The sequence below is a fragment of the Triturus cristatus genome, chromosome 6, assembly GCF_964204655.1.
Source record: "Triturus cristatus chromosome 6, aTriCri1.1, whole genome shotgun sequence".
NCBI lineage: Eukaryota > Metazoa > Chordata > Amphibia > Caudata > Salamandridae > Triturus > Triturus cristatus.
In genome coordinates this window covers 965141740-965168478 of record NC_140589.1, presented here as the reverse complement: position 1 = coordinate 965168478, position 26739 = coordinate 965141740, and the positions used below count along the sequence as shown (strand labels likewise).

At 46.7% G+C, this 26739-nt stretch overlaps 1 protein-coding gene across 4 annotated transcripts in view; it reads right to left on the bottom strand.

The window, feature by feature from the left end:
• Positions 1 to 13752: 13752 nt before the first annotated feature.
• The window catches only part of HIVEP2 (HIVEP zinc finger 2), a 453335-nt gene continuing 440348 nt past the window's right edge, over positions 13753 to 26739 (bottom strand). For all 4 annotated transcript variants that reach the window (XM_085611672.1, XM_085611673.1, XM_085611675.1 and 1 more), the window contains 3 exons: positions 25209 to 25310; positions 22751 to 23649; positions 13753 to 15819 (listed from right to left, as the gene is read on the bottom strand). In XM_085611672.1, the coding sequence (XP_085467798.1) occupies positions 14992 to 15819; positions 22751 to 23649; positions 25209 to 25310 (1829 nt within the window). In that variant the 3' untranslated portion in view covers positions 13753 to 14991. The remainder of the gene's footprint in view (positions 15820 to 22750; positions 23650 to 25208; positions 25311 to 26739) is intronic.

Genomic DNA, 26739 nt, shown 5'->3' with positions numbered 1-26739 from the left:
GCAGCCATCAACCAGATGCCTGAGGTCCACTGGAGCTTGTGGTCAGAGTGCCTAGGCCTACTGGAACCAGCGGCTAGTTGGCTGAGTCGGAATGATTGTGAAGGCCTGTTTTAATGGTCTGTATTCATACTGAAAATTCAGATCAAGTGAACTTTTTTACTTCTGCTCTGCGGGGGGTTTCTGTCTTACCTGAGTTCACTTTAGGATGGCAACATTAAGGGTTGACCAGTGTATGGCCCCACTCATCTGCCACTGTCCCTGGAGCAGTTTGGGCATGGCAGCCTTGCTCCACCACCTCATCGGGTTAGTAAACAAACTATAAGATTAATGGTATTTCACTTACGGTCCGAGGGCATTCTACTCCACCCCCACCTCTCATGTCACATCACAGTGCCAGACTGGAGTCAGGATCAATGTTTGCCTTATCCACTGATTCTGCAACAATTATTACATTTGGTGTGGCTTTGCTAGATATTAGGTAAGAAAAGTGTGAATCTTGTTCATGCATACATGTGCAACACGAATTAGATGATGAGGCATCTATCAATGTTTGTGTCACTTAAAGTGTAGCCTTTCAGTGGCATATTTATAGCCTTTTATAGGAGCAGAAGGCACAAACGTTTGCTCCAAAACAAAAAACAAGGATCCCTAGTGCCCATAAATTGCATAACATGAACACATGTAGTTAATAGTTATCTATCTGCAGAACGCTCAAAGCGTAATACTAACAATAGATGCTAATTCCAGAACTATCAATAAATGCTATTCTAAATGAACAATCTAATAGAACCAGAGTACGTGTTTCACACAGGAGTTCTTGCCTCCTCTCGAACATCCAAATGATGGTTATGGGTTCTGATTTACTTGACCACTCTACAGGAATCAACAAGAATCAAACATGGAAACACTGTAGGTATTACGTCATAGGTTTATGCAAGTAGGCTTTTCCTCCATAATTTCAGTTTGTGTAACCAGATTTAGTAATACTCAACAGATTATGAATACCTTGACATTTTCTGGAGCTCTCAACTGATTCTTGATTTTTGGCAGCTTTCTTCTATGAATAGTTTGCAGGAAACATCTATATGAGAATGTATGGTGAATATCATAATTTTTCCCATCACCCTCATGACGCCATTCTGCATCCTATATATTACTATGGGGGAATGGAGGGGTGCGGGATAGCCAGGGCACAATTTCCCCTTCAAATTGTTAAGAAACACAAAGTATCCTGGAGAAATTGTATGTAACCATCTCAAGTGATAGCGGACATTGGTATGAACTAAAAGGAAATGATTCACAAAGGTAACTTACACTTGTGAGTTTCTTGACTAGTTTTGGCTATTAACAAAGGGCTTCATTCACAAAAGTAACTTACACTTTTGAGTAATTCACACTTTTGTGTAAGTTTACAACTTTTTGCTTATTTACAAAATCAGAGTGTAAGGGCCCAATTCACAGAACTAACTTAAGACAAAATCCTAAACGCACTACCATTTTGGTATTCACAGAAGGCACTTAGTCATTTTGGTATTCACAGAAGGCACTTACTCATTTCGGTATTCACAGAAGGCACTTACTTATTTCGGTATTCACAGAAGTTAGGACTCCTAACTTTAGGACTCCTAAATACCTTCTGTGAATACCGAAAGTCTTAAAGTTAGGATTTTTCTCAGTTTAGGAGTCCTAAAGTTAGGAGTAAGTGCCTTCTGTCAATACCAAAATGAGTAAGTGCCTTCTGTGAATACCAAAATGGTAGTAAGTTTAGGATTTTGTCTTAAGTTAGTTCTGTGAATCGGGCCCTAAGTTACTATAAAAAAAAAAAACAGTAGTAAGTCCAGCACCACACATGGCCAACCGCTGGTACTGCAGCACCATTGCACAGAAAAATATGGATGTAGGGAATTAAAATAAAACCTTAATGGAAATATTAAATTATATTATTTTAAATAGTTAAAAACATAAATAAAAAAAACGTAATATAAAAATATATATATAAATACTACAGTTATTCATTCATTTATACAATATTTTAATACCCTATTTTGTTTAAAACATTTATTATTACAATACCCTTTATTAAACTATAACCAAATTAATTTTAATTAATTCTATACATCACTTTCAATAACTACACATATTAAAAATATATTTTTTCTTTTGGTGGGAATTTATTTTTCAATTTAAACTTCAGAATTTTTCTATTTAATATATTTCTGTTTTTTAAAGTTTTTTTTGAAAATTCCTAATAGTGCTGTAGCATTTTTTATTTTGTTCTACGTTTAAAATAAATATACCAAATTAATTTACACTAATATGTAACATAAAAATATTTTTAGAATTTATTTTTTGAGTTAACTACATTTTTTGAAACTTTTTTCTCTATACTGGTTTAAAAGCGCAAAGCCCTCACCCACCCAGAGGTTGTGGGATTCTTCATTGGGCCCCTCCTCTCATTGGTAGAAGGATGAAAGTTACTGAAAACATGGTTACATATGTTGCTGCACCGTGGAGATTCATTCACATGAGGGTGACTGGTCACCTTTCTGTTGCTTATTTCTGCATTTGGGATGTCAAAGTGGTATTAGTGGGGTGTAATCTTTGCCCAGAAAGTGTCAACATATAAAAATTCGGAGGTAATACTAACACAAGAGTGGGCTGCATTACACCACATAATTCGCCTTGTATTGCCCCATAATTTAGTCACCCATACAGCATAATTTGGTCCTCCCATGTTGCATAATTCAAGTGGCCCTGCTTAAAATAAACTACTTTGTCTCTACTATATGGTACAAACCGTGGTTGCTTGATAAGGACAATATGTATCTCATCAAGAGGATCTGCTCATCACCAGCACAAGTCTTTTCGTGCTCAGCCATGTTGATAAACAACTCTATTTGGCAGCACCACCTCAGAAAGCAACTGTGTGGTTTTGTCAACTCTTAGTAACCTTTGTTCACAGCAATGCAGTGTTAATACATCCTGTAGATAACATATGTTTCTAGAAGAAATGCATGCAAAGGCAGATACTGGTTTCAAAATATTTGAGTTTTTATCTGCATTGGATTACTGTTGAGCAACGAGTTGTACTTATAAGAGCATGAGTTTATACTGGTCTTACATTGAATTAGTTTTGTGTGTGTTGTCATTTTGTATTGCAATAACTTGAAATAACAAGTCCACAGTAAGGTATACCAGTTGGAGAGTAGCAGACAATATAATGCAATTGAAGAGCATCAGGTAAAACAATGCACTACAAGTCGATCAGGGAAGGGGAAGGCGGAGGAGAAAGGAGCAGAGGGGAGGTATATGCGTCCTTCTAGCTATGAAGGATTAAAGAGTAAATGGCCTGCGCTGTCCAAAAAGAGGGGGATAGCAGGAGCTAGGATTCCTGTTCTTAGCAGGGGGGGGGGGGGGGGGGGGGATCAGTGCCTTCAGCGTTGGGGTGATGCGGCAAAATAGGGTCAGGAGGGGGGTGAGGTAGGGTGGCTCCAGTTTTCCAGATCAGTTGCGTCTCCGGTTGTCTGGCGGGGGAGATATGATAGCCTCCACTTCGCACAGTAGAGCAGAGGGTACCGAGGGTAACATTGGTGGAGTTCCCCCAGAAGGAGTGGTTTGCATATATACATCTGTATATCTGTAAATCTGTGCCTCTGCGTGCCCGGTATAGTAAACAATATATTGGGGCAGTGGTATGGGAAAGGTGGGGTGGGGTGTGTTGGACTGGAAAATACTCCCAGTCGACTTCTCCTATTAGCATTATGCTCAAGTTAGCATTTTCGGCACCATGTTGCATTCAGCTGCCATTTTGTGTAATGATCAAAACTAACTTCTTTCTAATTTTTTCTGACTCAGCTGAAAGCAGCTTCAATATTTTTTTTGTATTTCTCCAAGGTTGAGCTTCGTTGTCTTAATGAATACATGTACGTGCCTTTGCATACTTTCCTTGTTAGATAGGCCGGTTCTCATGCTTACAGTGGTGGGCACGAACAGAGTAACCTTGAGGTAGGGATAACATATACCCAATCCCAGGAGTGTAGCTCATCTTCTGTGTCTCCTTTATTAACCTGCTCCAACTGGAATTTTCCAGTTTTGGGCAGGTCTTGCTGGGCATTGGATATGTATAACAACTTATGTAATGTTGGTGAGGGTCAGTCCCTCGGCAGCTTTCTAAGGAGGCTGGTCAGACCGGACCCCACTCGAGCGCATACTAATAAATAACTTGGTTTGTATTCTCTGCTGTCTGACCGACTCTTCATTTGTATGGAAGGCTGAGAGGTGGTCGCGAGTGACCCGGGTGACCCTAGTCGGGTCACTTCCTTCAAGTGGGTCAGGATGAGAAGGAAAGTAGGGGGGGACTGACAGGACATGAGCTGGTGGGTAGTGAGGGAGTAGGGCGTGGGCCTCCCATGGCAGCGTTGGGGAGTATCTGCGAAGTGCGCAGAGTTGCCTACATCCTATGCTTCAAGGATCATCTCGTAAGAAAGGAGCCCATATCTGCGTGAACACCTCCGCCTAGTCTTCCAGGTTGTATATGACTCGTTCATGTGGACGCAGTTTGTATCATTGCCACTGTCCAGTCCTCCGGTGATGGGGGCACAGATGACCTCCACTGGCGGAGGACACCGATCTTGGCTGTGGCCAGGGCCATGTGGAGGAGGCAGCGTTGCGGGCTGGAGAGGGAGACCCGGTAACATGAAGGAGGATGACGGCAGCGGGGACGGGAAGTTGTACTGGCATGGACGCCCCCAGTGTATCCCCAACATAGGCCCAAAAGGGGTGGATGGAGGGACACTCACAGAGGATGTGAGTGATATTGCATTGAGTATTCTCCCATCTCCAGCACTTTGCATAGGGAAGGAGGCCTGCCCTGTTCAGTTTTGTTGGTGTCCAATGCCATTCATGGAGCGTCTTTAGGAGGCAGTATTTCATGTGGGCATACCGGGTGCCCCTGTCTAAGGTGTCTAGGATGTCCGGCCAGTCCTCCTCCAGGGTGATTTAGATGCCGACTTGCCATTTGACACAGAGGTTGCATAGAAGGGGTTGGTAAAAGAGGTGTCTTGAGAGTATGCTGTAGAACCCTGACATTACTTTGCCCCATGCAGTCAGGTATGTCACCACAGGTGATGATTGCAGGGACCAGGAGTATGGTCCCAAGCAGCACCGGAAGGCAGTGCTGCATCTGCAAGTAGCGCCATGCTTGCCATGGCGGAAGACCGAATTCCTCCTTCAGGAGGTCGAAGGACTTCAGGCCCCCATCCTTTAGAATTTGGTCCAGTGTGTGGATGCCCACCTCTATCCACGAGGTTCAATGTAGAGCCGTCCGTCCAAACAAAGACCCTGATTGTCCCACAACGGCGCCTTAGCATACAAGAGGTGGTCCACACTGAAGAGGCGGTGGGCACGTAGCCAGGCTTTTCCATGGCTTGTATTACAGGGTGTGTGGGACGTGTTTGAGGGGTAGGACCCACATAGAGGGGGTCCAGACCCGTGCTGCCAGGGAGGAGCGATCTCTCCGTAAGGGTCCACTGTGGGGATCTAGGGTGTCAGGGAGCATTTATGCGGATTGGGATAGATGGAGGGCTAGAGCGTATTGCTCTTGGGATGGTAAAGCCAGGCCACCAAATGAGATGCACACCATGAGTTTGGACGCAGCTAGCCGGGGTTGCGAGGAGACCCACACGAAGGACCAAATCAGTGATCCAATGTTAAGGAGAGAGGCAAGAGGCACTTATATGGGGCGCATGCCCACTGTGTAAGTGAAGCCCACTTGCACCCTGCCCCACACGGAAAAAGGCAGAAGGTACTATTTCTCAAAGTCCAGTTTCATCTGGGCTATCAGGAGGTCCAAGTTGGCCGATACCATCCCGGCTAGTCCTTTATTGACCAGGAATCCTAGGTATTTGAGGCATGAGGGCTATCAATGGAAAAAGTAGCCATGGATCACCGCTTTCGTGGTGCCGTAGGAAATTGGCAGGGCTTCGTACTAATCCCAATTAACTTTGGAACCAGACAGAGCCGTAATGCCATCAATGATCTCCAACAGGGCTGGTAGAGTGTTGGAGGTCTATGAGGGTGAGCAATACGTAGTCGACATACAGGTACATTTTGGACAGGCCTTCCACGAGGGGGATTCCTGCACTACGAGGCGAGTGGTGAATAGCAGAGGTAAGGGCTCCATGGCCTGTAGGAACAGGAGGGGGGAGAGTGGGTAGCCTTGGCGAGTGCCATTGCGGATCAGAAATGAAACCCCCACAGTTGACTTGGGCAGTTGGGCAGTCATACAGCAGTCGTACTTTGGTGGTGAATTCACCCCCTAATCCAAAGCATTCCATGGCGGCAAAGAGCTATCCCCATTCGATACGCTCACACACCTTCTCGGCGAGGAAGAGTGCCACTGCGTCATCCGGTAGATCCTTGGCCACCCAAAGGGTATGGGCCGGGGGGCGAAGGTGGTTCTTAGAGAAGCGGCCTGGCAAAAACACTAACCTGCATGTGGTGCGTGCCGCCATGACGCTGGCAAGTATTTTGATATCTCCATTTAACAGGGAGATGGGCTTGTAGCTTCCACACAATAACGGGTCCCGCCCTGGTTTGGAGAGAACCGCAAATATTGCCCTGTTGGAGAGGGGCCCCAGCAAGGCTGTATGTTCAGCCTGCTGGAGCACAGAGTGCAAAGAGTCAACTACCTCTTCACCTGACCATCTGTAGAATTCCGCGGGGAAGCCATCTTTGCCCGGGCATTGTGATAGGGCAGTTTGGAGATGGCTAACGCTATCTCTTCTTTGCTAATCTCCCCCATCAGACGTTCCCTACCCTTGTCCGATAAGCTGGGGAGGTTCATACCATTCAAGAAGGTGGACACGCGATCCGCAGTCGCCGGTGCCTCTGGGGAGTACAAAGTTGTGTAGAACAAGGCAACTTTGTTGACGATGTACTGCAGCTGGGTGAGGGTGTCTCCACTCTCCGAGCATATGGCAGGTATGGCCATGGCGGCTTTCCTTTGTCTCAGTTGGGCTACCAGTAAGCGACCCGCCTTCTCACCCTGCTCGTTATGTTGCCCTTTCAGGCACTGAAGGGCATATTCAGCCTTGGAGGTGAAAAGGCATTGAGTGCCATGTGCGTTTGTTCCAGGCGCCGACAGTTGGATAGGGTGGGGTGAGAGGAATAAAGGCACTGTAAGTGAGGCTATCTGCCTCTCCAATTCGGCCCGGTGGAGAGTCGCTTGCTTATTTGATTCGGCAGCATCTCTCATAAGTTGGCCCCATATCGCAGCCTTTGCGGCAGCCCACAGGGTTCAGTAGGAGTCCACTGAGCCCCTGTTGTCTGACATGTAGGTGGAGACATGGGCTTTCAATTGAGAGTGGGAAAAGCAGCTGCAGCAAGGTGCAGCGCAGGGGACTCTGAGCTGTGTACCACCGGTCTAGACTTGCGGAGACGGCATGCAGGGGGGGCCCTTTGGGCAGGCAGGGCAGGATGACCATCGGCCGGGTGTATGCGTGGATGTGCGGGGTGTAGGGTGCTTGTCGATAAAAGTAATCAAGTGTAGATTGATGCTCCGGTGGATGACCCCGGGGGGGGGAGCAGAAATGAACACAGTGGTGATGGTGACAACCCTAGCAGAAGATGGGGTTGCATAGAAGAGTCTAGCACCGTGGCCAGAGGTTGGGTCAGACCAAGGTGAGCAGGGCACACAGTCAGGGCCTAGTGGAGGGATTGCAGCAGACTATCGCCAGCATGGGGGGACGGCCCCTACATTGGGTGAGAGAGAGGGGGGGCATGGTAGGGTGGGTAAAGGTAGGGCAGGCCCGAGCGGACAGGGGGAACAGGGGGTGACCAGGCCCTGAGTAGGTGTGCAGATACAGGAGCCAGGGACCAGGGGACATCAGGGCTCCTGGGGGGATGGAGCTTCAGGTCGGGCAAGGGCGGGGCCAGCGAGAACAGGCAGGCCAGTCGCGTGAGGTGGCTGGGACCAAGTCGTATACCAGTCACTACAGCACGCGGAGAAGATTAGCATAGCACTCAGAGGGTAGGCTGAAACAAAAACAATATACAGCAAACTTAGCATACCTACAGAATCTTTCAACATTTAACACAGATAAAAAAATCGAAACATTCAAACAATCATAGCAGTACTCAGCCGTCCTGCGGGCATCAGAGTCCAGGTCATTATGGCAGCTCACTCAGATTCACCAGGTGAACCAGCCCATGGGGCCGTGGGGCAGTCACTCCGCTGTGGAAGCAAGTTTCAGGACGATCGAGATTTGTCTCTGTCTAGTTCTTGAGTAATGACTGCCACAGCCAGGGGTCGGACAGGGAAGTCTGTGCCGAGTGGTGGGGTCCCGTGGCAATGTGTGAGGTAGTGGCCATGTCCTGCTGGGAAAGTCTGATGAGGAAGAATCGCAGATCCTTCGGGTCAAAGAATTCCTTTGAGGCGCCGTCCTTGGTGATCCATAGTTGGGAAGGTTCGATGAGTCCATATTTAATGTCCAGCTGCCTGACCCACGCCCGGAGGGAGAAGGCGGCCTTGCGGTGGTCATTGGTCTCTCTGGAGAAGTCCGCTGCAATGCAAACCTCCTGGCCCTCGTGGACATAAGGACCATGGATGCGGGCAGCTGACAGTAGTTGCCGGGCTTGTGCGTCCCACAGGAAGCAGGCGATGAGGGGGCAAGGGTGTGTGGAGGGGTCCTGCCGTGGCTGCCCGATATGGTGGGCCTGTTGTATCTCCAGAGGGGGTTCGAAGACAAGACCAGTTTGCTTTGGGAGAGTGCCTCTAAGAAAGGATTTCACATCATGCCCCTCCACGTTTTGCGGGAAGCCAATAAAATGGACATTGTCCTGCCGGCTCCGGTCTTACTTCACAGGACTAGGTGTTCCTTGTCTCGTTCCAGTAGAGTATTCAGGCATTCTTCTACCTCCACAACACGTAGTTCCAGCTCATCTGTGGGGGCCAGGAAGCCTGCAATGTCTGTGTGGATGGATTTGGTCTCTGCCATTAGTGCAGAGATGTTCGCATCCATACCCTCCAATCGGCATCCCACTGCCGTGATTTCTTGGAGGATGCGTTCCATAGTGGTGTCCTGTGCACTGCTTGAGGGGGACGAAGGCCGACCGGCTTCGGCGAGCGTTTTTCCCCTAGGGTTAGCAATTGGGGGAGTCTGGAGGAGGGATTCAGTGAAGAGGAGTTGTCGCGCTGGCTTACTCTTGGACTTGCCTGAAGACATCTGTCCGAGATCTGTGTGTACCTCCCGTCTCACTCGTGTTCTAGAACGAGCTGGGGCGAAGTCCTCCTGGGAGGTGCAGCATCCACCCCCACGAGACAGTCCTCGCTGGGTCCCAGGTGGCCGACTCGTGATGGTCTTTTGGGCCCTGCACCGGACAGTCATAGAAATGGGGGGCGGTAGACCGACGTGACGTCCTGCACCCCACCTAGTAATCCAGGAGTTCAGCAGGACGACGGGCCCCAGGCAGTGAGGAAGTCTGGTTGGGCCGGTGCAGGCAAAACCAGTCCAGGTCCAGGCAAAACCGTCACACCCAGGCTTGATCCTCCAGGCCCTCTTGCGATTGCAACCTGAGAGGTCTATGGCGCCAGAGAGCCTCAGGGGGCAGCCATGGCGAAGTGTAAGGGGGTCGCCGTCTGGCAGAGGACCCAGGGCAGCAGGTGGTTAGGCAGCCGTGGTCGTGAGGGGGCAGTCCAGCAAAGCCAGGTTCCATGCCCATCTTGTTTAGAGACCGGGGGGGGCGGGGGCAGCTGGGTGGTGATCCCTCACAAAGGCCTCTGGGGTCAGGGACACCACTGCTTTGCAGTCCAGGGCATTACACAGGGCGCCTGGCCCAAGGGCATTGTGCCGAGTTAGCTACGTGTCTTTTCTGCTCTTCTCTTTATTTTATTTTTCCCCCTTTTTTTGGTTCCCTTGGTACTGGCATTCCTCTCTGCTTTTATTTATTAATTTATTGTCTCAGGGCTTCCAGCCTCCCCTGTGGCCAGGACGGGACGGTCGGCGGCCGAGGAGGAGATGTGGACCGGGGGCACCGCGCAATCTGTAGAGCCCCCCGGAGGTCCCTCATGGCAAGAGCACCGTAATTTTGCAGGCTGGGGCTGTGCAGATGGGGCTGTGTTTGTTGGCAATGCGGCAGGTCGCTGTGTCGCGGGGATCCACTCTACCCTGTGATCGGGGCTAGGCCATCCGACTGCTGGGTTGAAGGCCCCAGATGGGGGGAGAGGCAGATCGAGAGCTCCACCGTGACAAAGACCGAGGCTCCTCCTTTGCATCTAGGCCTCGCGATCCCACACCACCAGGGGGCGTGTTGGAGGAAGCTGGGAATGCTGCTGGGGCTTCAGTGGCTGTTGGAGGTCAGTGAGCGATTGCCCACACAGAAGGTGAGGCGGAGAGGTAGGTCAGCTAGCCTCCGCCTTGGCACTGGTGCCACTGCCGCCGCCCGGGGCCTGTCTCAATACGGAGCTCCAAAATCAAGCAGCCATCTCCATTCATGGCCAGACCATGCCTTACATTATATTTTGTAGTTTCACAAAGTTTGAGATGCTGCAGGCTGCTTGCAACAGCACAAAAGAAGACTGAGTGGAGACCTGACTGGGAACTAGAGTAAAATGTACCGTCATTTTTTATGCTGGCTATGCAAGTTTAGAAGTTTATTGTGCAATCTGCTCATCTAATTTTTTTGACACAGATTAGTGAAAAAATTGTTATGTTAGCTTAGAAAAGTAAATCATATGAAAATAATTTTTGTCATATAGAGGGAGGCACTGGTCACAACTCCTCCCAAAGCGCACTGGCCTGTGTACAGATTAAAGGCAGATAAAGAAGAAAAATGCACACTGGTTGCCAGCTGTAAAAGGTACTGATACCTTAAATCTGGCTTTTATTTTAAACACAGAAACTCATAATTTCTGCAGTTTAAGGCCTACCTCATTACTACTTAAAATATCAGGTTGACAATCCAGTGTATATTGAAGCAATGTAATTGGATACAGGTCTATTGTTCAGACTTTAGTATTTCAAGATCCCTATAAAGAAACAGGACTGCAATTGGGTGGTATTTTCTTCCAATCAAAGGTCAGTTTGTGGTGAGTTTGCGGTATCCCGCCTTCTGATTGGTCAGTCACTTTCCAATGCTGTATAGTAAGGTACAGACAACAGTCACACCAGTGGTGCAACTGCCGCAAAAATGGGTTTTGCCTGCAAGGAAAATGACAAAATATCACATTCCGTAACCCGTGTGTCCTGAAAGCATTCTTATGCACAATAAAACAAAACACCACTAAGACACGAAGGAGTGGGAGGAATGCTTCAACAGAAACCGCGCAGATTTTGTGAGCTGCCTGACGTCCACAAAGGGGACCCTCCTAGGAGGGCGGCTCCTGTAGTGCTACAAGATGGCACACGGGACAGCCCAGCGTCGCGAGACCCCTTTGGGGTCCCGCTCGTCATTTCTGGCCCAGGTAGGGGAAGGGGAAAGGTATAAGTTCCTCCCCGCTCACCTACCAGCCTCTTTCTCACCCTGACGCCGTTTGGATGTGGCCCATGGGAGCTGCCAGCATTAGTGCATTTATCCATCCCACCCCTCTATCGCCCGGTTTCCCCTACGGGGTTGCACCCGGGGCAGGGCGGCCCGGTCAGGCGAGCCGCCTTAGGGGGCGGCAGTCTGGTCAGCTCCCTGGGGTTGTTAACAGGGTATCCTCCGTTCCCTTCCCCGGCCTCGCGTTGGTGTGGTGGCGGGGGCGGTGTTGGGGGATTGCCGCTATCAATTATTGCGGCCTTTTTCCCACCGCCGTGCAGGGGACACCCGGGAGATAGTAGCAACTGGATTGGTGTAGGCCCGATTGCTTGGTAAGAGCAAGGGTCACGCACCTTTCGCTAGCCCCCCCACCCAAATTTCCCCTAGGCAGGGCTGCCTGAGACCAGCCATTGCCGAGGCGGCGGTCCACGGCGCCTCTTTGCCCACAACCCTGACGCCATTTGGGTTGTCCACTTGGTCGCGTCCGGGAGCTCTTCACTCGGTGAGTCCTTAGCACACCCACCCCCCTCTGTTTGTCACGAGTGAGACCACCACCCGGCCATTGCTTGGGTTGGAGGCCTGCATGGAGGGGGGCAACACTCCCGTTATGGTCCTCCGCGGGGGCACGTAGCTCGGCTAGTGGGATGCAATAGGCATATTGGGCTTTCCCCTCACCATAACCGCTAAGCACCGATTGGCTAAGGCCACAATGCAAGTTGGCCCATCAGGTGGATGGTAACCCATCATGTTGGCATAGTAGGTATGCTAATAAACCTACAGCAATTTTTTCCACTAAAAAGATGTCTTGTCTGTTGATTTATTCGGTATGATGCTGCATGAGGGGTGGTGAGTGTTGCCGATATTGGCACTATGTTGTGAAACCTGTTCTGGGTACATTCCACCATATGTGTGAGTGATCTCATTACAGTTCAGACTGGGACGGGCTTGCAGCAGATTGGCTGATTTCTGCCGGTAGATTTGTTCTATCTAAAGCAATTAAAGAAGAAAACAGAACACAGACACCCTTCCGCTTCAGAGTGTGCTTTTGCCAGAACGTTGAAACGAACCTTGTCCTTTTGTGACTAGCGCGTGAGCTTCCTAGCACACCTCGTGGGCGGGACCCGACGGCAGTGCTGCGTCCTGGCCTCGCGCTGCGTCCTCCCACTCTAGCTTTACGTGAGTCATCTCCTGGCCCAGGTCTGTGCTACTTCCTGTTGTACAGTCACACACGCTGAAATGAGACCTTTCAAACCATCCACAATAAATACATTTTTCTCAGGAGGCTGCGGGGCGCAGGTATCATACTTTCAATCGAGAGCGCCCTGGATGCATTATGCATTTCAAAATAAAGAAGTTCTGTAAAACAAAAATAAAGAGAAACAAGCAGAATCTCCATGATAAACAGGGCCATCAGAAGGGCAGGTTTGGGCAGAGGCCTTTTCATCATGCCTTATTATTTTTCACAGTTCGGCATATTTGCTCACAAATGGATACATTTTGAAACAATCCTACCCTGTTTATTACTGATGAATCAGCTAACATGGGTATTAATATCACTGGATGGCAGCAGAAGCTAGAGCTGCAATGTTCACCTTTTACCCATAGAACGTGTTGACGTCTGACATTAACCACACCTTTTGAGTAAATAACAAAACATGGGGACATATTATCAAGCTCTTTATCGCCGTTTTAAACTGCCGCTAAAGCGGCGCTAATTTTATCGCCTGGCTTGATAATATGCCCCATGGACTTTTAGCCAGCCATCTTCGTCCATTAATCTGTTGTGCCATTCACATTTTTCTTGCGCCCAATACAGAATACAGCATGGAGCAGTAGGTCGGTCCACTTCAGCCACTGGCTAGTTTTACTGTGACTGACGACATTCTAGGCTTCCACAAGCATCTACACGCTAAGCAGTTCCCCATAGAGCCTGGGGCTACTAGGATAATGTGTGATTTTCGAGAGAAACATTTATTTTGTTGTGACCATATTTTGTTACATTAGCAAGGGCCCAGCAGGTTCCCCAGCAATAAAGTCTTTCAAAAACCAAGACAAAACGAGGCAAAAACAGACAAAGGCAAATGGCTAATAGCCAAAGGCCGATCTATTGATTTTGCAATACTTGTTTAACAAGGTAACAGCTGTATTTGCTACGTTCGATTCCACATGAGCTTTTTGACTTGCACGCTGCTGGAGTGAAAAGCATAACCTTCATAAAAACACTGTACGACTTGATGCACATAACTGAATGTTTATTTCTGTTTAAAGAACACTCCTTAATGAGTTGTAATTCAATATACAAACTTGGTTTCACAGAATTATAATTCACTAAATAGCACAAAGGTAACCCAGATCTATGCAGTCAGCTGTGCTCCGTCACCTGGTTGTTTTCAAGCTACTCCAGTACTGGTCTGTGGTGACTTGGTGTAGTCTGAGCATAACATAAAGTTGTACCAGTGGTGTATGTGTACTTATGTTCATAGGGGGGACACAGCGGGGTGGAATGTCTTCCCATGTTTGCAATTGCGCATATCGATCAACATGTTCACATAAGACCAAATACTTCTTTCTGTATATATTGAGGGCTGCCTCATAACAGCTTTGAGAGGAACAACTCACAATAGCACATTGTTTTTACTTTTAATGCTTCACTGTACTATCAGTTTAAAAACAACGATCAGCACTTTAAATGATAGCCAATCCAGCAAACAAGAGACAAAGAAATTACAAGATTTAAGAACGGACGGATATATCCTTAATCTTTTCTGCCTAGTGCATAAGTGCAGGATAAGATGAGATAACTCTGGTTTAAATATCTTGTTTACAATATACATTTGTTGTTCTAATTACGCAACAGTAAACCCCATGCTCCACATAGAAAAGTCATCCACAACATTGAGGAAAATAAATGTACAATTTATGAAACAAGGTAAATAAATATTAGTATTACAGGATCGTAGCTGTACATAAAAGCTGTTCAGTTTTAATCATATAAAAATATGTTTTTTTAGTGCAACCTCACATATATTTGATGCTATTTCGCTTTACATCATTTAGACCCAAAGTGTCCAAAAAAAGGAAAAAAAATTACAATACAAAGCAGATACACAAATTCTAAAATATGTACAGTACAAGTTACTGCTAAAAATGCTTATCAGAATATAAGCAAAGGAAAGAAAAAGGCACAAATATTTGTACAGTTTCAAAGTACCAGACCCATTAAGTCCATCTGAAATGTCATTTTGGTCAGGCTCAGGGTGACTTGCATGTATTTCTTTTGAGATAACAAAAGTATACATATGGGTATATATATATTTTTGTTGTATTAAAATGTTTAAAAGTGGGACTGTCCTCCAAGCGAGGCCCGATCCACTGGCAAACTAGTGTAACTCAGATCAGGCATGCTATAAACCTCAATTTCTTCTATCGCTAGAAAAAAGTCAATTTGTCTTGAAGTTAACACGCCTCTCTGAATCAATGGGGGTTGCCCCTTTCTCCTAACACATCTTGCCCTTCATGCACGTCTGTCCTTGAGTCTTTAGTTCCATGAAAACCTACTTGTTTAGTATCCGTGCTCTTGGCATGAAACAAGGAGGGCGCTATCAACGTCCGAGGCGTACCATAGCCTTCCCTCACACTTTGCGAGTCTGGGTGGGAGGCCGCAGCACTGCCTGACGGCTGACAAGGGTCGGATCTGCTATGGTTCCGAATGTCAAGCAGTGAGCTTTCCAATGTTTTTGAGTGTGGCTCAGAAGCCCTCGCAAGTGGATTTGCCCCGAGCAAACCAGCTTCCTCGGGGGCAATTCTAAGGCCGGCGATGGCTTTTGTACAAGTGTGAAGGTTTTCCTCCTGCTCTCTAACAACAGGTTTTGAAGAGTCTTCTGAAGAAGCCTGCCTGAGAGACAGCATCAGAGAGGATGAGGAGCTTGATGAATTATCGCGAGATAAGCTGTAGAGGGAGGCGTGTTTTTCGTGGTGTTTAGAAAGTGCATTCCTTTCTTTGGAGGAGATATCTGGGATTATGCTTTTCTTCTCTTCAGAATACCTCATCGTCAGGGGATTGTGTGGATGAGGGTGTAAACCAGATAGAGTTTCAGGCCCAGAGTGAACCATTTGGATTCCGCCAACTGGAATCATGGGGAAGGGTGCTCGCACCTGAAGTTGGGAGTGCAGAGGGAGGTGCCTGAAGACATAGTCGCTGTGACCTTCAAGGAACTGGTTGGATTCTTGTTGCACCGGGAGGTCTTCTCTGTTGCCATAAAGACTATGGTAGGGAATTTGAGATAATCCTTTTTCCAAACTCTAAAATAAGAAACAAAAGAGTGTTTTTTTACTAAATATGTTGCACAGGCACCCAATTCCAGACTGCATCAAAACCTTAAATATGTAAGCCTGCATAACAGTGTTAAAGAACCCCGACTACAAAGCTGACAGGTTGAATCTAACTTCAGTTTACACAAATCTTGTTCACTATGTGTATTTGATAGCTCGGTTTAACAGTGGGGCGGTATGCACTGCACACCAAAACCACCATCATAACTGGCACAAATCTGCACCCTAGGTGAACAGCTCAAGAGCGAGGCCAATGACTACATGAGCATGCAGTCAATCATCTCCAGAGCTATTACTTTGAACACTTTAAAGCAATGTCAACAACAATGTAACTTCAAGTAAATTTAATCTGTCACCTTTCACATTAAATTGACACCAGGAATGTGCACAAGCATCGACAGATGATCCAGTTTACAATGAGTGCTGCACACAGAAATATCTCAGGTGCTTGCATCCCAAAATCAGAGCCAATTAAAAAAACTTCTTAGGTAGAAATCTTTCCTTCTTTGATCTGTTCTACTAGAAAAAAGCTAACGTACTTCTGTGCAAAAAGATCAATCCTAAATAATGCGATTGTCTTTTATTCTAAAATAATTTGCATAAACTGAACAAACACTGCTGATTTCCAAGAGAGGTCTGGGAAAGTGCACTCCTGGTGTTGTTGATGAGGCAATGTAAAAACGAATGATTCATGACCAATGCCTGCACCCCCCCTACATACTGTAACTTGTACCTTCCAGAAAAGTGTAAATGTTCTACGTGTTCACAAGGAGCTCTCTACAAACCTTGGGTGAATGGATACTGTACCATCATCCAAATGGTTTGTGACCTTAGCTTATGTGTGCATAATTTAAAAAAATATATTTTCTGCACTCTGTGGTTTTCAATAAGAGGGACAAGACCTTGGTCTCAAGACCGGGCCATTAAGCCCATAAAGAGACAGTTCAACATCTTTTATTTGCCTGACCTGTGGCCTTCAAGTCGGTAAAGATCAGACCTGACTCCTGCATGTTTTTCAGGGGACCAGTAATCAGCAGAAAAGCAGAGACCTGTGGAGTGCATTGGAAAGAAGTGTGGGTGTTGTCTCCTTGGACTGAATTCTACATGGGGCCTTGCAGCCTTTCATAGTGCCACCCAACTGACACTTCTCATGACATCAGGGCTGAAGCAGCAAAGCGAGATGTACATGTAAATTGATACTTGTATAGCGCACTACTCACCCGCAAGGGTCTCAAGGCGCTTGGACAAATACCACTGTGGAACCCATCCTGGCTTTCCCTGTGAGGCGTCCACTCCTGGGCACCCCCAAGGTGGAGGCCAGGCATCCTTAGCGTTGTGGGGGCCATTGTGGAGGTTAAGCAAGCTATTGCCCAGAGTTGCAGAGTGGGACTCCATGATTGGAATGGCACCGAGGCGAGAATTATCAGGTCCGTGGAATTTTTGAGCCCAAGACCCGCCGAGGCGGGGAATTGAACCCAGGTCCCGGGCTAGACCCCTGCATCAGGGTCTGCCGCTCTATTCATTGAGCCACACTTCTCCAGGAAGGCAAGGAGTAAAATTGGAGTGGCGAACAGCTCTGGCACACCAAGCTGTACTTAAAGCATAATGACCAGCACTCTGATGTGTTAAACAAGCATAGCACACAGCACCACAGCAATAGGTTTTCTTCAATTCAATTCTTATGTGATGAGACCATGGGAACAGTGATGGGCATTATTTCTTCTGACACAATGTTTAAAACTCAAGCTCCAAGTATTTCCTAAAGCACGCTGTGTCTCCAAGAAAGCAAGCGCCCTCTTGTGGCAGTACCATATGCCACATGTGTGCTGGCTTTCAGCAGGTGGGATTTCTGTTGAATAAAGACTCAGAGCCAGCACTGAATGCAGCTCGGCATTTTCGCTCTGGTAAGAAATTGAAGGACAAACGCTACTGATATGTCTCCTTCCTCTGAAATGTTGATAGACATTTATCTTTTTGGGTAGAATTGTGTTATTTTCCACGTAGCACAAACATTTATCTTTTGTTCCATCACGCTTTCGTCTAAGCACATAATATCTGATGAGGACATTCATGTCAGCAGAGGAGGAACCATTAATGAACCTAGGCAAAGTGGAAAACAATGGAATAGGGAATGTCTTTCACAAGCATGCTTCAAATAAAAAATAAAAAAGACTCCAACACTGTGCAGCATGACGGTTTTGCAGAGTGGAGGGGTTGGTAACTCATTATAAGTTTCCCGTACCACCATCCACTGGTCTGGGTGTGACCATTTCTACTCTGGACAGGGTACCTAATATTAAAATTGTAATAGGGACTCCCTGCGACCAGTTAGAATCACTGTCTCGCACCTATGTTCACTTGTGATCCCATATTACTCTCAATTATTTATTGTATTATTTTCCCCCTCCCTATTGCTCTACGTCCAGCGTTGGTCTGTGCGGGAGGTGTGTTATCAGCCCTATGATGAAGCATGACACAGTTCGCTGTGTGTAAGGGCAGTTTTAACACCCCTGTGTGATTCCCCACTTTTTGTTTACAGCTATCTGAGTACACAGTCCCTCTTCTATATTGTGGGTATATTGTGCACCTCAATCCTCTTATTTAAAAAAAAGCTTTAAAAAAAAGTTATAAATCTTGTGTTGGACCAATTTACTTCTATGGTCAAGTATTGTGTAAAATAGTGTGTGAGAGGAAATACTTAAACAGTTGAAGGCCTCTGAATATTAGAACTGTAGGCAAGCCAGTTGGTGAACAAACAAACCTGCCCTATGACCAGATGATGGGGTTGTAGAATGGTTTTGCTTTCATAAAGTGGTTTTCACGTTACAGTTGTACAAAATACATGCAATTTAATTTGAGCCTCAGCAGCTATCCTCAAAACGCTAGAATTTTTAATAAATTGTACAATTAGATTGGGACACACATAGTAACTTTGTATTGCTTCACATCAGATTTCTGCTGTTTCTAAGCACTATAAATAACACATGATTTACTATTTGCCCATTTACTGAGTTGAAGAAATAGTGGAAGGTTGAGTCAGGTTTGCTTTTGTGGGATGGGTCCTAGGTAGGAAGCACCCATGGAGGATTTGTTTATAATGCTTGGGATGGTGTTCTTTGATTGGAGTAGCCATACTCTTTGTATCTTATTTTCAAAAGGATCGCTCTGCCAGGAACTGTGCAATAACATAAAGTGTGAGACTTAGCCTATGCAAACCCAATGACACTATACTATTGCCTTATAGCCCACTGCTGAGAGTTGTACCGGTTGTTAAAGGCCGTAAATCCGAGTTGTAGGCTAGAGCCACATTTGAGGGCCAATAATGAGAGAGCGAGCCTTTAACTACTGGCATAGTCCGAGGCAGAAGAGCCATGAGGCTTTTAGAACATTCCATCCACTGATGGTAGAATGTTCTAAAGTAAAAAGGGAGAAATACAAAAAACAATCATTGGAATGTTGGAGCTTCGGCTTATACCAGTCATTATAAGCCCTGAGCCACTACATTGTCTCAATGGAGCTCCCAACATTCCAGTGTTCTAATATAGCCCTATAGCCCACCATAGCGGACTATACCAGCCATTAAATACCCGCTCCGGCGTTCGGCGAGGGCCTTTAACAAGGGAGCAGGACTTTTTTAACCGTATAGCCCAGCTACGGAGGGCTATAAGGACAATTAGAACATTCCGCCACTAGAGGGCAGAATGTTCTAACAAATAAAACAAAGGCCTCATAGAGCCCAGGGGAATTAAAATCCCCTCGGGTTTACTGCGGCTTTGGTTTACTGCAACAGCACAAACACTGGAATGTTAAAGCTCTGGGCTTCTGCCGGCCATTGGAAGCCCAGAACACTCCACTGTCTTCAATAGAGCTCCCAACATTCCAATGTTTTAATAGCTCTGACACAATCCCTTCGTCCTCCATCGTTCTGTGGTTGTTTCTGAAAAACTGTCTCCAATTCGGCCGCTTAAGTGTCGTTCTTAATCCAGGAGTACTTTTACATATAAAAGCCTTCCTAAAAAACTCTAAACTTGTGCAAGTTCTGCAGACGGACTTGATGGAAAACACTTATTTTCTCTGCACATTTGAGGTTTTCCAGCAGCAGCGTGTAAGTAACTTTAGCCATAAACCACATCCGCAGAGGAATTCGGCTTTGGTGCTACTATTTTTGCAAATGTGGATTAATTTACATGAAGACATTACAACTGAGAGCCCATTATAACATCAATAGAATGATCTTGCATGCAATGTATTCAAAGTACTTGGTCTCTCCATGTACTTATTCCATAACCGCTTCAATAGAGCCAATAAACTAGTAATTACAGGGTTTCCACACATCCAGTCTAAAGACATCAGGCCTAAAAAGCCATGCTTCATGCAATCTATCGGTAACTCTTGTAGCCGTGAGACCTATTCAAGGCAGCTTTTCGCTTTACTATGGAGGTTACCTCTTAGAGGTGGACAAGCCAGCACATTCATAGAGGGCCGAGACAGAGTTCAGTCCGGGGTATGCTTGACCCAAACAGCCAAAGCACTAGCCAAGTCAGCGCAAGGGCAATACATCCGCCTTTCCAAAGATTCTTGTTCCAGTACATCCTGGACAGGTTATCAGGTCAATTAAGCAAAGGTTAGTAGGAAACCTCCCACCCCTTTCTCCCATTGTGGCAGGATTTTTCTGTTGCCAGAGTTTCAACTAGGCATGTTTTTGTACAACTGAGGTGAGAACTGTGATCTCGCCATTCCTGTCCGCAGCAATCATCTGCATGACTCATGCACTGAGAAAACTAAGAAAAAAATCTCCCTTTCCACAGCTGGTCCAACAATCCCTAAAAGCACTAGCGCACAGGACAGTTCCTTTAAAAGAACTGACTTATTTGTTGGATGTTGGTCACCTTTCAGGCCAATATAGACATAGTCAAGTCTTGAGGTGCCCTTTATGTCCAGGGGCGAACTGGGAACACAAACCAGTCCAGGCAATTCAGCTGGACCGGCCCCAGTGGGGAGGGGGGGGGGGGGGGGGTTTAGGAAGCTAGTAAGAAGCACTGCTGCTGCTTTTGTTACAGGGGGCGGATATTGCAGCACTGCTGCAAAACTGTCCCCCAGTAACAAAAAAGGCCCCCACCACTCAAAAATCAGCCCTTGCTCTTCCGGCCCACTGGGGAAATGCCTGGTGCCCACTACAGCCAGTTCATCCCTGTTTATGTCCATACGCCTATCCCAACGGCGACCATGAGGCAGGGGCATGCCTTCAGGGCTGGAAAACTCTCAATTGTGGCGATAAGGCAGGCCTCATAGACTTGTTTAGGCAATACTGCTGCCGGCTGTGTCCAGAAGACTTTCTGTGATCTTGGCCACAGCAGTTGAATACAATAATCGTCCATCAGGGCACACTGATATTAATTTATAGCAGTCTAACATCAACAGTATTAATGCAGAAGCCAGGGGTACATAACTCCTTTTACCCTTCGGCAGCAGATAACCCCTATGTGGCACACCCCATCTCTTGTTTTGGCCAACCTGATGGTTTTTGGTGGGTCCCACTGGTTGTCCTTCCTTTCTTTCCTTGTGTATACGTGTCATTTTTGTATTAGTCAGGTATTCTCCTATTAGGAGGTAGGCTGGCCCAGAGTACTGGGAATCTGAACAATTTGCTAGTGGGACAAAACGCCTTTGGAGAAGGGACGGTGTATGGAATTTCACCCGCTGGGTTGCTCCCTTTATACATAGGTAAAGACAATTTTCAGGTCATTTGCAGTAATGTGAGGCCACTACTAGTTATCACTCTAGGGGTGCTGCTTCACATAAACTCATGGAAGTGAGGGAAGTAGTGTTTTAGTGGGCATAGCCTTATTCTGGAGGTGGAAAAACTCTAGGTAAAATCTAAGTGTGAGGTTTCCACATCAACAGGATCTGCACTGAGGATGCACTGTGGTGTTTTGTGCATCATAGTAACATGACAGGCAGACTCTTTGTTCCGTGAGTGGGTGCTGAAGTATGTATCTGCAAAGTGCTGCCAGGTCTGAGTATCAGGAATGAGTGGACATATCAGGGCATATCAGTGTACCAGGTATTACCACTTCCTAACATGTTCTTGTGGGCAAAAATGAATAGGATGTCCCTCTTGGAGAGTCTGCAAGCCAAGTGGGGATCCGTGACTGGCAGAGGCGCTTCAGAGGAGTGTCTGAAAGGAGAGGTCGGTATCAGAAGACAAGAAGGCAAAAGGCATATGCAGTGTGTGGTACATGAGTTGGTCCTAACTACCACTGTGATGGGCTGGGTGTGACTTCGTGCAGCTCTCCTATGTTTAAATTACAAGACTGAGGCTGTTGTTGGGGTTTCAATGTGAGCTCTAGGTTGATGGTGAATATGACACTGGTACTGGTATCAAGGTACATCAGGAATTCCTCTGGTCTCCGACAGTCCTTCATGTAGGTAGAAAGTGTCATTAGCCCTTTATTGTAAGAGGAGCATCACTTGGGGCTGTAGGATGAGAGAAGCTCTTCCAGGTGCATCCTGCCTACTCGCCATTTTGTTGAGTATGTCAGTGTCCGACTCCTCCACTCAATACCTGTGGCACTTGTTCCAAATGCAATCTGCGCTGTCTGATGAGAGGCTTGGATGTTTTTCTGGCATGTCCCTTACTAGAAATCAAGTGCTCACTAGATGCATATTTGTGAGTTGTCTGTCATAGTGAACTTGCCAAATTTTTGGTCAAGACTTGAATATGCACCTGTCTTAGAAGGCTCTGTACCGCCCCTTCAAGAAGCAAAGGCTGCCCCTTTGCCATTTGAAAGAGGGAAATCTAAAATGTCTCTTTTAAGCCAACAAGCACCATTGCACATCCCCGAATTTGACATCTTTGAATAGACAACCTACATTAAAAAAATCATCACTGTGTACTTACCACATTTCCAAGGACTCCTAAATCAGGCTGGAAATGGTGACCAACAGGCAGGCTTGGATTATGGTACAACCCTCTTCTGGGCGATGCTGTTCTACCAGTAGACATATATTTTCTTTCCCTTCTTGGTGACAGATCGTGACGACCAGTTATGTCTTTCCCTGGTGACATTGGCCTAAGTGGTGACAAATGGCGCCTGGGGGAGACATCTCTCCTGGGAGACAATTCTCTCCGGAGCGCAGCTTCCTTTCTTGGTGATAAATGCCTCATGGGTGAAACATCTCTCCTTGGTGATAAATGTCTCCTGGGTGACAAGTCCCCACTTGGCATTAAGTATCTCTTTGGCGAATTTTCTCTGCATGGTGAAGAATCGTATCCAGGTGAGGACTGTCGGCTGGAACACGAGAAATCCCTGGGAGACGAGCTGGTTTCTGAGAAATGCATGTACTCCTCGTCCATGGAACTTGGTATGTCTAACCTGTCTTTGTCATGCTCCAGGTTACTACATTTGGCATGCAAATACCTCTGATATTCCATAATTTGAGAATCCATGTGGGACTGTGCTGGTGTAAGAAGCGAAGTCACTTGAATACTTGGCAATGTAGACAGATAGCTCATCAAAGAGGAGTGCCCCAATGGGCTCTCAGAAGAAGCCCTTTGGGACAGAGCAGCTGTCACAGGCAGAGAAGGGCACCTGGGTGGCTGAGGGCTTGTGCTCCTTGATCTGGTGCTTGGAGTCGAATCTCCCTGATGCTCATCAAATTCATCGTCGTCGTCGTCCTCATCATCATTGTCATCCCCGTCATCGCCATCGGAGTCCTCAGCATCTGAAAATTGATGATCCATCGAAATGCTCCGCATGCTGCCCTTTTCTGAATCCTTCTGCATATCTTCAATGTTTTCTGAAATACAGATATATGATTCAGTGGTGAATAAAAGAGAGAATTGAGAGAAAATGGCACAAAAACACAAGTGAAGCCTTAAACCGCTTCCCACTTCCTATCATGATCTTATGGGCAAAAATGAATATGACCTCACTTCCACTACTCAACGACTTTGGTATAATCACATCACTGATATATAGCTAACCGGTACCTTTGCAGTATTCATGTGAATACCCTTCGGGGCACCAATCTTCCTGGCACTCAAGTTCCCTCTCCTCCATATATGAAAGAAGTATCTCAATTACCCGAAACCCACAGCTGTTACTGGCCAGCCAGTTCCAGACTCTGTTAACCAACCTTGTTCCCATCCAAACTCACGTCTTGATGTAGACACTTCCAAAGAATGCCTTAAGTGCTCAAGAGCACATAAGGTATTTAGAGGTCTAGAGCTAACTCAGGTGACCATTTTGTATAGTAATCGCCCACATTTAAATACAATGCATTATGGCTCTTTCTACTCTTAGTACAATGTGTGGCTCTTTCTTGTAGAGAAAGTACAGGATTTTACAGACACTGAAAGGTACGAACAGTGTGCCCAATTCACGCAGCTACTGGTGCACCTAGGATCACTGTAAATGTATCTGCAAAGGTAAAATCCTAATCTCTTTCACAGGATGAGAATTTTACCCACAGAAATTTGGGGCGGGGATTTACAGGAATTCCAAAAAGGTCCTGCTTGTATTTGTATTTATTTGCAGAGCACAACATTCATCCTGGCGGATATCACGGCGCTGTCTAGCGGAACATGTTGTAGGTTATGTTGGGGGCCTTCAGCTGCTCACACTTATGTCATCAGAAAAAACGGAGTTTTTAGCTTTTTCCTGAACGTTACATAGTTTTCAGTAAGACGCAGGTCGTGAGGTAATTCATTCCAGTGTTTAGCCGCCAGGTATGAGAATGATCGGCCACGTGTTCTGACTTTCTTTATACGCTTGGGCATAGCTAATGCTTGGTGTCGTGATCTCAAGCACCTTGTAGGGATGTAGAATTTGTAACAGAACACCACCAAAGATGTGAGTTTGTGGGTACCCACACCCCTGTTGCAAGCTGCTCTCCACACTGGGGTAGCTTACAAACTTATTCGTGCCACTGGCAGGGAGCTGTTTCCAGGGCGCGATGGGGAGGTAATACTAGCATATTTTTATGATTCCTCCAAAGGGAAAAATATCTTTACCTCGGTGAAAAAAGGGACGTGTAAATGCCAGTTGCATTAGATTTCCCTATGCAGAATTTTCCAGCCTGAATGGATACATTTTAAGCATTTGAGCACTCCTAGCAAACAATGACCAGTACTATTGGAATTCTTTGAGAATTCCTTCGGAAATTCTATTTTCATTATTATCACAACACCTGCAGTAATCACCCCCTTTCTGTTATGCACATTTCAGCGTCAAGGACACAAACACATCAGCTGGCCACACATCCCACTCTATGTCACTTGTTTCTCTGAAGTGCCACGAGTTTGTGTACACACAACACCAAAAGAGCCCGCATCTGCAAAGCTTAGGGTGGCCTACCTGCTTCCTCAGCGTCTGTGTCATCGATGGACGTCATGGCCACCCCCAGCTCTAGGCACTTCTTCATGTGTGCCTTCGACTTCATGTGTTTCGTTAGATTCCCTGTTGAAGGGCAGAGATTAAACCATTTAGCAGGCAATATCACTCGAAATCTCGCGAATCTCTCTCTTTTTCGTGCTCTAACATTCAGTGAGAGGGGATCACTTAAAGAAACTGGGATTCCACAATTCCAATGACCTTTTCGAGAGACGGGGTTAACTCAAGGCAGGGTGACCAGAATTTTAAAGACAAGAACCGGGACATTTCCTAAAAATAGAAGAAGGACTACAATTTCCCTATAACCTAGCGCACAGAATTATAGAGAAAGAATGCATCTCAATGAAACAAGCATTGGAAAAACCAATTGCTCTCGCCTATATAATGTCTTTTAGTTATGCTTCACAAAAGTATGGCTGCTGAGCAGCATGGCTAAAAGTTAGAAGAACAAAAATTATATGATGCGCTGGCCGCATCACAGTACTTTTTTTCTGGCTAGAAGGGAGGAGCAAGCAACAACGTGGGAGGGGGTAGAAGGGACACTGGCAAGCAACAACGAGGGAGGGATGGGGGAAGCAGCAACAATGAGGAGGAGGCAGGAGGAGTAGACAAGCAGCAGAAATGTGGGAATGTGCCCGAGGGACAGGGCGAGAAGCAACAACCTGGGAAAGGGGGAGGGAAGGAGGGAGGGAGCACACAAGCAGCAACACAGGAGAGGGGGTGGAGGCACAGGGCAAGCAACAATGCAGGAGGGTGGTAGGAATGGGCAGGTGACAACAGCAGGGGAGGAGGGTTGGAAGGACGGGGCATGCAACAACACAGGAAGGGGTGGGAGGGGACAGGGCAAGCAACAATGCATGAAAGAGTGGGAGGGACAGGGGAAAGCAACAATGACAGAGGGGTAGGGAGAGATGGGACAACAACAACTAGGGAGTGACAGGATAACAACAACAACACAGAAGTCATGAGGGACAGGGCAATAAAAAAAAACAGGAAGGATGGGGCAAGCAACAACAACGCAGGAGGGATGGGAGGGACAGGGCAGGCAACAACAATACAGGAAGAGGGGGCACCAACAACAATGCAGGACGGATGGGAGGGAGGGAGGCCAGCAACTAAATGCGGGAAGGACAGGACAAGCAACAACAACAGCGGAATGAGCATGAGGGATGGGGCAAGCAACAACAACGTGGTGGGGGCAAGAAAAAACATGGAGCAGGATGGCCTGAAAACACATGCACTTTTATGCAGTGCTGCAACTAAAAGAAAATAGTAACTCCAAAAGCACAAGCAGTGGAAGGACACTGGGCAAGAATGCAGTACTTGGCCATGCGATAAGGAAGGGACAAATGCACAAAGAGGAAGTGATGGCGGCAAAGAGAAGCTAGGAAATGATTAGAGTGACGATGAGTAAACAATGGGTGGTTCTGATGGAGTAGCCTGTAAGTAAACAAGATGTGTCACAAGCGACAGCTCATGCACTGTCTCAAGTGAG